At 38.2% G+C, this 11,331-nt stretch overlaps 1 protein-coding gene across 1 annotated transcript; it reads left to right on the top strand.

Moving 5' to 3' along the window:
* Window positions 1-1,751: 1,751 nt before the first annotated feature.
* On the top strand, window positions 1,752-5,994 carry LOC133763769 (olfactory receptor 6B9-like). The gene is made up of 4 exons (XM_062197518.1): window positions 1,752-1,875; window positions 2,094-2,113; window positions 3,727-3,857; window positions 5,019-5,994. Exons 1-4 carry the CDS (start codon window positions 1,752-1,754, stop codon window positions 5,992-5,994), a joined length of 1,251 nt encoding a protein of 416 aa, XP_062053502.1.
* The last annotated feature ends 5,337 nt before the right edge of the window (window positions 5,995-11,331 follow it).

Genomic DNA, 11,331 nt, shown 5'->3' on the forward strand with positions numbered 1-11,331 from the left:
GCGCCGGCACACCGGGTTCTAGTCCCGGTCAGGGTGCCGGATTCTGTCCCGGTTGCTCCTCTTCCAGGCCAGCTCTCTGCTGTGGCCCGGGAGTGCAGTGGAGGACGGCCCAAGTGCTTGGGCCCTGCACCCCATGGAAGACCAGGAGAAGCACCTGGCTCCTGGCTTTGGATCAGCGTGGTATGCCGGCCGCAGCACACCGGCCATGGCGGCCATTGGAGGGTGAACCAATGGCAAAGGAAAACCTTTCTCTCTTTCTCTCTCTCTCACTGTCCACTCTGCCTGTCCTATATATATATATATATATATATATATATACAATTAAAAAAAGCGGGTATGGACATTTGGTGCAGTGGTTAAAGATCTTGCTTGGGACACTCACAGCCCATTATCAGAATGCCTGGGTTCAAGTCCTGGTTCTGCTTCTAATTCCGGCTTCCTGCTACTACACACCCTAGGAAGCAGCAGGTGATGGCTCATGTACTTGGGTCTCTGCTCCCATGTGGAAACCTGGCATGAGTTCCAGGCTCCTGGCTTACGTCTTGCTCAGCCCTGACTGTTGTAGACATTGTAAGAGTGAACCACAGGATGAAGGATCTGTCTCTACCGTTCACATAAAATTTTAAAAAATAAAGAAATAAATTATGGTTTTCATTATTGGTCTTTTTATGCCAAATAACTGAACAAAATTTTGCTAATTTCAATGCCTTCTATATTAATAAAGGTATTTTGTCCATTCGTTTCTTTGTTACAGTGATGTGCATATAAACATCTATGCTTTTAGCTGAAAAACTCTTTGAATATATACTTAGATTAGTTCTCATGAAATTCATGAATTCATGCTTTTGATTTAGCTAATTGAAAAGGCAGAGTTAAAAGAATAATTGACACATAGTTACTGCCTCATACATTTAGCAACTCAGAATATATCAGCTCTTGAATGCAAAATAAGCTCATCTTTTAATTCCATTTTTCCTTTTTATTTTTATTGAAAGCAAATATGGAGCTTTTAATACGATATAACATGAGATTCGTGACAAGGTCATAAAGTGAGGAAGGAAGAGTATATTATTTATTATGTAGGATATATAATGAAATGACATTTATAAATAGATATATATGACACCCACATATTTTTATTCTATATACATATTGATTTCTAAATATGAGAGCAAATGTAGATTTTTGTCTTTCTGTGTCTGGCGTATTTCACTCAGCATCCAGACTTCCAGTTCATTCATTTTGTTACAAATATCAGAATTTTTTATGGCTTAGTAATATTTGATCATATATTTATGCTGTATTTTCTTTTTTTAAGGTTTTTATTTAATGAACACAAATTTCATATGTACAGCTTTTAGGAATATAGTGGTTCTTCCCCCCATTCCCGCCCTCCCCCACCACTCCCATCCACCTCCTACTCCCTCTCCCATTCCATTTCTCATTAATATACATTTTTCATTGACTTTATATGTATATTGTTTTGTTTATAACATTGTTGGTTCACAGAGGGTAGAGATTACACCAAGCTTTTTTTATTCTAGAGAATACAGCACAGTTCTCACTAAATAATGAAAGATCACTAAAAGTAGAAAGTATACTTTATATAAAAAATTAAAAAGAATACATGACTCTATTACTGTAACACATTTAGATTTCTTAACCTGGTTTCTGAGTAATTGGATGTTACATTACCTTGTACATAGGAATAACTGAAAAACACCACACCATGCCAATAGATACAGGTAAACATGATCCAGGATGAAAAAGGGATTGACATAGGTGAACGAAGATGCAGCTTCCTAGGTTCCCTGGATGTACACGCAAGCCAAGGCAGTACACACCAAATTTCCCCAGAGCCAGAACAGATGGAATGTAAGTTGTTCTCATGGGAAAAGATATGAGATAAATAGAGGTACGGGCTGGATATATTACACTTTCCCTGCTCCCCTCTTCTTGCTTTAGAGTGGCAATTGCTACCAGGCACACTGAGCAAGGGCTGCACACAGTTCTCTCAAGAGTGTGAGAGTCTGAAAACCAGTTTCCTTTCCCATGATCAGTGTGAATGTCTGAAGAATTTTTTCTATTACTAGGCAAGGACAAGTGGACCATGGTGAGTGTTTAGAGATACTAAGATATGTTGGTCAATTCCTGAAGAAAGTTCCTAAGATGACAAGACAAGGAAGGCCTTGAGAAAATGTCTAGATAGATCATTTTGGACAGTAGAAGTATTTTGGGGAATAAAATCAAAAAGAAACTTGCAGTATATATTTACTCAGATTTGGGAAGTTTGGGCAGATCTGCATCTTTTGAGTGTTAGACAAAAGCACAAAGGATATGTTTTTTGTTTGTTTGTTTGTTTGTTCAAGAGATATCTAGTAGTGTTGATGTTGACTGTTCAGAGAAAGCACATTAAGCATTGGTGTTGTCCATTTATAACCAGGACATCCATACTAGAGTGAGTCCTATACACTAGGATAGCATAGACAGTCCAAAGCTCAATGTTTTTTGTTCTATAAAAAGAAAAATAGAATGTGATATATTTTTTAAATCTACATGCTTCAAATTAGAGCCTTCGGGGTGGGGTACATTTGGTGCAAAAGTAGAGGAAGTTTGAGGGAAACATGATTGTGTTTGAATAGTGAAAATAATTCATCGAAGATTTAATTAGGAAGAAGGCATGATTGATTGTAGGATTTTATAGACAATTAAATTGTTTCTCCAGGAACGTTGGATTGTTTCATTCTCTGAAGCATAACAGAAAAAATTAGTGAAAGAAAGCAAATTAATGACTTTGTATTTATGAGAATATGTGAATGAAAGCATGTGAGCACATGTAATTGAATAAGCTTCTAGGAGCCTACTGTGACATAATAACAGTTAAAGCCTGTAGGGGAAAACTACAGCTTGAGTCCTATGTTAAGCATCTTCAATATGCGATCACATTTAATTATCACAAAATAACCCAGTAAGGTAGGCATTGTTGTATTTTTTTTATCATTTTATAGGAGAAGGCATGAAAATAACATTAAATGTTAAGTGATATGGTCAATGTGACAAAGCTACTAGGTGATGCAAGAAAGAAAGAATCCTGGCTCTGACTCTTAATCCCATCTTCTTAGATTCTTCTTAAAATTTTTATTAATTTAATTAGGAAAGATTTCATGAATTTAAAATTCTATGCTGAAGAAATTTTATAGAAAATTGCATGACTGATGTTGGAATTGTGGATTGTGACACATATTTTAAGAGTAGGGGATTCTATGTTGGTACTAATTCCTGCCGGGTTAGATTGTAGGTAAAACTAGATACTCTGCTCCCACACAATTTCTTTTCCACATTTAAAATATTTGGTGAAAGACAGCGAGGAACTAAGCCAGGAATTCTTTACTAGTAAAACTTACTCAGAGATAGAAGTGTAGATGGGAAACTGAGTCAGAGTTACCCAGCAGAGTGCTGAGCTCTAGCACGCTATGCTGCTAGAGATAAAGATAGTGGTGCCTATAATATATCCTTCAGCCACTCACCCTTCAATTCCTTGCCTAAGAACTAACAAATGTCTCTGGTTCAAGGGGATATCAGAATAGACTGATCCGTCTAACACTTCCTCTATGCCAAATGCACAACGTGGTCAACAAGAGTTTGGCAGGCAGTGAACATGGTTTAAAGACAGGACCTGGTTCCAAGATTAAGTAGGACATTTAATAAAATTGATTCATATAACAGTTGTGTCAGCTCAAAAAGTATTCTGGCTTCAAGTCTTACAAGATCAACCTGCCTTTGTACCTCATTCGTGTGCCTGTCTTTGAACCAGAACCTGATACTTTTGCTGTTACTTGGAAACACTGGCCCGCCAAGTAAACTGAGACTGGGGCTCATGTCTAATGTTCCCAGACACTGTGGATATGTTTATCATGAAGGTACCCAGGTATGCAAGATATGAATATGTCGGAGATGTGCAGCCGAATAGACATATGCCTCCTTCCAACAAAGATCTAAAGATCTCTTTCTTCTTTTACTGACCTATTTCTTATAGATCTGATAGCTACAAAGGATTTATCAATTAACTTTTGTTGTGTTTGCCAACCACCATCCTAGGCATCTGTTCACAAGCATGAAGGATAAGGTCTCAAGATATGAAAGATTTCAGTGTGTGTGGGGGGTGAGGTGGGGAATCTCCATGCATGAAGTTGTCATGCACTGGGAAGTAAATGCTGAAGAGGCATTGCAGAGGTTTTGTAGATACCTCCTAAATGGTTCTTGACTCTTAAATCAATGGATTCGGGAGAGAGTATAAAAGGAAGAGGCAAGATTATGTACAAAGTCACAGGTGTGAAAGAGATTATAGTTTGCTTGTGGATCCAAAGCTAGTTGTGTATATCTAGAGCCTGGAATACTGTTTAGAGGGTTATAAAAGATGAGGATGGAATATTAGTCGAGATGAAAATGTGAAATGCTTTCTGTGTGTGAAAATTATAAAGTTGCATTTTAATGTGAAGTGAATGCAGAAGTTGTGAGGAAATTTTCTAATAATTATTACCATACAAAAATTTCTGAAGACTCTAATTTGAAGAAAATATGTTGGATCAAAGGACTCGAGCAGAGGACTACCCACATATTAAACTTTTGGAAATTTGCTAACTGATGTTATCATCTATATTTCCATTAAGGAAGTCCAGTGACTTCTTCAGTTATCAAAGAACTGGAGAAAAATGGAAGAGAAACATGGCTCACTTTGCTGTAGCAAAAGAACCAAGAATTACCTGATTGTTGACATTAAAATCACAATCATCAGGTGAATAATATTTGGGGTGGAAATGCATTTTAATTCTAGGAGACTTTCACTTAAAAAAAAGAAGGAAACTTTCATAGAAATGTGTGTTTTACATTAGAAGAGTCCTTATTAGTATTAAAGGCAGCATTATCAGTCTCATTCACAAGGGATATTGCATTGCTGACATATTTTGGTCTCTTCTCTGATGCCACAGACATCTTCATTGCTCATGTTTTCACCGTAGAAGAGTTCAGTACATACAAGAGTTTTTAGCCATCCTGGAGATGAACATCACCCTGGTCAGTGAGTTCTTTCTGGTGGGCTTTCCTAGTGCCCAATGGCTGCAGAACCTGCTCTTCTTCCTCTTCCTAGTGGTCTATCTGTTAGTGATATTCGAGAATTTTATCATCATGCTCACTGTTTGGATCACTGGCTCCCTCCATAAGCCCATGTACTATTTCCTGAGCAGCATGTCTTTCCTGGAGGTCTGGTATGTCTCCGTTACTGTCCCAAAGATGCTGGATGGATTCCTCCTGCAGAGACGGCACATCTCCTTCACAGGCTGCATGACCCAACTCTACTTCTTCATCTCACTTGCCTGCACAGAGTGCGTGCTCTTGGCAGCCATGGCCTATGACCGCTATGTGGCCATCTGCCACCCTCTTCGATACCCAGTCATCATGACCACGGGTTACTGTGTACAGCTAGTAGCCTTCTCCTACACGACTGGCTTCATGGTCTCTGTCTTCAAGGTCTATTTCATTTCCCATGTCAGCTTCTGTGGCTCCAATGTCATGAATCACTTTTTCTGTGATATTTCACCAATCCTCAAACTGGCATGCAAAGACATGTCCACAGCTGAGCTAGTAGACTTTGCTTTGGCAATTGTCATTCTCATCTTCCCTCTCACTACCACAGTCCTCTCCTATGTCTATATTGTCTCTACTATTTTGCGTATACCCTCCACCCAGGGAAGAAAGAAGACTTTTTCCACCTGTGCATCTCATCTCACTGTAGTCATAATTTACTATACAGCCATGATTTTCATGTATGTCCGACCCAGAGCTATTGCATCCTTTAATTCCAACAAGCTAATATCAGCTGTGTATGCAGTCCTCACACCCATGCTGAACCCTTTCATCTATTGTCTAAGAAACCAGGAAGTCAAGAATGCTATCAAAAAGACCCTGGGAGGTGGCCAGTGCCTCCCACTTATCTGAGTGCTGCTGCAATGAGGGATAGACCGTGTCCCATGCAGGATGTCATTCTCATGACATTAATCATAGTCCTGTTTGTTTGTTATAAGCATGGCTCCAAACTTGGGTTTCTAAAGATATTATAGGGCCGGCGCCGTGGCTTAACAGGCTAATCCTCTGCCTTGTGGCGCCGGCACACCGGGTTCTAGTCCCAGTCGGGGCACCGATCCTGTCCCGGTTGCCCCTCTTCCAGGCCAGCTCTCTGCTGTGGCCAGGGAGTGCAGTGGAGGATGGCCCAAGTCCTTGGGCCCTGCACCCCATGGGAGACCGGGAGAAGCACCTGGCTCCTGCCTTGGGATCAGCGCGGTGCGCTGGCCGCAGCGCGCAGGCCGCGGCGGCCATTGGAGGGTGAACCAACAGCAAAAGGAAGACCTTTCTCTCTGTCTCTCTCTCTCACTATCCACTCTGCCTGTCAAAAATAAATAAATAAATAAATAAATAAATAAAAATTTAAAGATATTATAGCATGGAAAAAGTGTTAAGAAACATTAAAGAAAACTAGAACAATATTATTTCTATAACCATTAGCTATTAATAATATTTTTAAAAATTGCAAAGATATTTATCATGAATATTGATCTATGGTTTACTTTTTATTTGTTGTGTCCTTTTCTGGTTTTGGCTCAAGGTAATGCCGAACTTCCAGAATGAATATGGAAGGGTTACTTTCTTTCAATCATTTGGGTTACTTTGAGAAGAAGTGCTGTTAATCCTTTCTTAAAAGTTGGGTAGAGTTCAGCAGTCAAACCATCTGGTCCTGGGTTTTGTTTCGTTTTGCTTCATTTTTGGTGAGATCTTTCATTATTTGTTCAATTTCATTATGCATCGGCCTATTCAGGATTTTTATATCATATAGTTCAATTTTGGCAAATTACATGTAGCCAGTGATTTATCTATTATTTCCAGGGTTTCCAATCTGTTAGTCTCTAATGATAATAGTGCCTCATGATATCTTGTATTTCTGTAGTGTAGTGTGATATATTCTTTTTCAATTCTGGTTTGATTTGAGTCCTTTTTTAAACTCTAGTTAAAGTTTTATAATTTGTTGTCATTTCAAAAAACACAGTTAATTGATCTTTTGTATTTGTTCTTAACTTGTATTGCATTTAATTATGCTCTGATATTTCTTTCCTTCTATTAACTTTGTGTTTATTTTTTCTTATTTTTCTAGGTCCCTGGGATGTATTATTATGTTGTTTATTTGAAATATATGGCTTTTAAATGTTGGCACTTATTGTTATAAACTTCCTTCTTAGGAAGTTTGCTTTATCTTACAGGTTTTGATATTTTGTTTTTCCATTTTCATTAGATTCAAGGGATTTTTAAATTTCCTTTTTGATTTCCTAATTGACTCTAATTCAAAATCATATTGTTCAGTCACCATGTATTTGTATAATTTCTAGTGCTTCTTTTGTCAATGATTTCTACAATTTTGGTCAGAAGACATACACAATATGATGTTTAGTTTTCAATTTGTTAAGATTTTTTATGTCTTATTATATAGCTCATCCCAGAGAATGTCCCACTTGCCAATGAAAAGAATGTGCAGTCTGCAACTATTGGATATAATACTTCAGAAAAGTCTGATAAGTTCACTTGGTTTATGGCGTAGTTTACCTCTGATGTTTCTTTGATAATTTTTTTGGTTAGTGTGAAAGTAGAGTAATGAAGACCCCCTCAATTACTGTTTTGTAGTTGGTATCTCTGTTTAAATCTTATTTTTGTTTTATAAAATTGGATGTTTCAACCCTAGATACACTTGTATGTGCAATTGTTATAACTTTTTGTTGAAGTAATCCCTTGATCATTATATGTGACTGTCTCTTTATAGCTTTTCATTTAAAATGTATTAAGTCTGAGTGGGAGAGGGGAGGGTTGCGGGTGGGAGGGAAGTTATGGGAGGGGGAAGCCATTGTAATCCATAAGCTGTACACTGGAAATTTATATTCATTAAATAAAAGTTAAAAAAAAGATAATTGAAAATGAAAAAAAAGTATTAAGTCTGATACAAACACAGCTATTTCTGATTACTTTTGGTTTCCATTTGCATGGAATATCTTTTTCCATTATTTCTTATTGCAGATACTTATAATTATCTTGAACTAATTTAATAGCAAAACTTTTTGTTCTAACATTTTATTAATTAATGATCAGTTACCTGATGGAAGCACAGAGAGTTACACACCAAGGGTGAGTGTTTGACAAAGAAATTGAGATGCCACTTGGTACACCCACAGCCCACATCTGAGTAGCTGGGTTTGAGTTTCTAACTCCTCTCCTCCTTATAGCTTCATGCTGATAGTATGCACCCTGGGAGGCAACAGCTGATGGCTCAAGAAGAAATTGGGTTCTTGCCTTCCTTTTGAGGCAGCTGTGTTTAGTTCTTGGCTCTTGGCTTCAGCCTGGCATAGCTCTGGCTGATGTTTGGAGAGTAAACCAATGAATAAGAGGTTTCTAGCCTTTATCTCTTTTTCAAATCAGTGAAAGTTTTAATAAACAGAAATTATACAAGATTTCAAAGATTATGCACCCAGTTAATGTCAAAGTCATATTAAAGGCCAAGGAGTATGGCTGTGGAGTTTACTGTATTAGATTTTCCAAATATCTAAATTCTGTGGTAGTAGCTCTATAGTCAAATAAAGTAATAAATATTGATATATGGATGGATAGGTGTGGCAATCCAGTGATGTGTGTGTGTGCCTGCGTGTGTTGATACCTGATAGTGGTCTCTTATGGGTGGTGGTGATTCCACTGAGTTACTAGTGATTGTCATTTATATTAATAATAATATTGATCATTTTACAATCACCTACCAGATTTAGTCTCGTGTAATAGCTCATTTCTCATGACACATTTGAAATAAGTAGTTTCATGAGATATGACAGAATTGATACTCCTGCAACTTTTGCAGTTGATATGTGTCTCTTGAACTCTTTCCTTGGAGCTCCTTAATCCTTATGGGCTCCTATAACCATCATCAGCAAACTTATGTAATATCATTCAATTGATATATATCTAAGCTAGAAGCCTCAACACACCATTATAGTACATCTGGTGTACAAACTAGGTGAAAAACAAATACACAATTTTCTAAGGCAAATGGGAATGCTAGATATTGAGGCATCTCTGACTAAATAAATAAATAGTATATGTGAGAAAGTTATACAAAGTTTCAAAGATTAAATATATGAGAAACGACCAGAGAAAGCTACTCTTACCATCCATATCCTGAACATTTTAAGTAGAATTCCAAAGTTGGTGTCCTATTTTTTAATTTAATTTTTTTTTTCATTTTCAATTCTCTTTATATACAGAAGATCAATTTAGTATAAAGATTTCAACAGTTTGCACCCACATAGAAACACAAAGTGAAACATACTGTTTGAGTACTAGTTATAGCATTAAATCAAAATGTACAGCACATTAAGGACAGAGATCCCACATGAGGAGCAAGTGCACAGTGGCTCCTGTTGTTGACCCAACAAATTGACACTCTAGTTTATGGTGCCAGTAACCACCCTAGGCTGTTGTCATGAGTTGCCAAGGCTATGGAAGCCTTCCAAGTTTACCGACTCTGATCATATTTAGACAAGGTCATAAAAGACAGAGTGAGGATAGTAACCAATGATCCTAAGAGTGGCATTTACCAGGTTTGAACAATTATACAGCATTAAGTGGGGAAGAGGACCATCAGTACACACAGGTTGGGAGTAGAGCCATAGGTGGTAGAGTAGAGGTTATGATTACAAAGGAATGAGGCCCAAGTACGCTAGACAGGGTCTAGAACAAAGGACAGAGTCATTATTAGAGGAGCTAAGAAAGGTGCTGTCTAAGCTACAATTAAGTTTTCTGATTGAGAGGCAAATAGAACCTGACAGAAGGGGCTTGATAATAATCTGGTGGGCTTTAGGCCTTGTAAGTTAAGAGGCCCAGACCTACCTATCTCTTCACATGGGGTAACATGTACCCCAGGTGTCCTATTTTGATCCCTCAAAGTTACTCAACACAAGGGGACTAATCATCTTTTATATGGCTCTTATGATTATTAGTTCTTAAGAATTCTCTGGGTCTGGCGTCGCGCCTCACTTGGCTAATCCTCCACCTGCGGCACTGGCACCCCAGGTTCTAGCCCGGTTGGGGCTCCGGATTCTGTCCCGGTTGCTCCTCTTCCAGTCCAGCTCTCTGCTGTGGCCTGGGAGTGTGGTCAGGTCCTTGTGCCCTGCACCAGCATGGGAGACCAGGAGGAAGTGCCTGGATCCTGGCTTCAGATCGGCGCAGTGCGCCAGCCATAGCGGCCATTTGGGGGGGTGAACCAACGGAAAAGGAAGACCTTTCTCTCTGTCTCTCTCTCTCACTGTCTAACTCTGCCTGTCAAAAAAAAAAAATTATCAGGGTGGGTGTTTGTTTCAACAGTTGGGATGCTGCTTGGGACACTACATTTTATGTTGGAGTGTCTGGCTTCAAATCCCAGCTCTACTTTTGATTACAGTTTCCTGCAAATGCACACCAGGGGATGCAGCAAGTGATGCCTCAAGAATTTGTACCTCTGCCATCCATGTGGGAGACCTGGACTGAGTTTCTGGCTTCAGCCTAGTCCAGCCCCAGGTGATGCAGACATTTGAAGAGTGAAACAGAGGAGGGAGGAACTTCCCCTTTGTCTCTCTGCCTTTTAAATAAATTGAATCATAAATAATAGATAAAATTTCAAAAGAATTATCAACTTAAATTTATAGGATCTACCCATTCTATTTGTTATGATGATGATATATTATTCTAATAATCATGACCTTCAATACTATCTTATCCCTACCCCATCAGCAACAACTTACCCTTGTGTTTTGCTTATCTTCAATATAGAATACACATTCTAATGGTATTTGTCACCTAATGTTCTCAATAATTACAGAAAAATAATTGTTGTCATGCTTAACTTGTCACTGACTCATTATTTCTTGAACTCCTATTTGTCAATGTCAAAGTGAATGAGTATATAATGATGAATAAAATAGAACAAAAACACATTGTTTTTGAATACTTTAGATTTGCAGGGAAGATAAGGGCACAATGATATTACATTTTATAAATGTGATGATACAAGTACATGGTACTATGAAAGCAAATGGTCAATATATGGTTGGATGCTCAAAGAAAATGTTCTGGCAGCAGCAGTGTTTAGGATAGCATTGAAGTGATCAGATGGACAGTTTTGAGTAGTAGCAGGGGTCAGGGGCTGTGGGAAGACAGCTAATGGCCAAGAGAGATAGCAATACACTCAAAGAAGTGAAAGACAATTAGTATATC

This window comes from Lepus europaeus, chromosome 7, assembly GCF_033115175.1.
Source record: "Lepus europaeus isolate LE1 chromosome 7, mLepTim1.pri, whole genome shotgun sequence".
Lineage (NCBI taxonomy): Eukaryota > Metazoa > Chordata > Mammalia > Lagomorpha > Leporidae > Lepus > Lepus europaeus.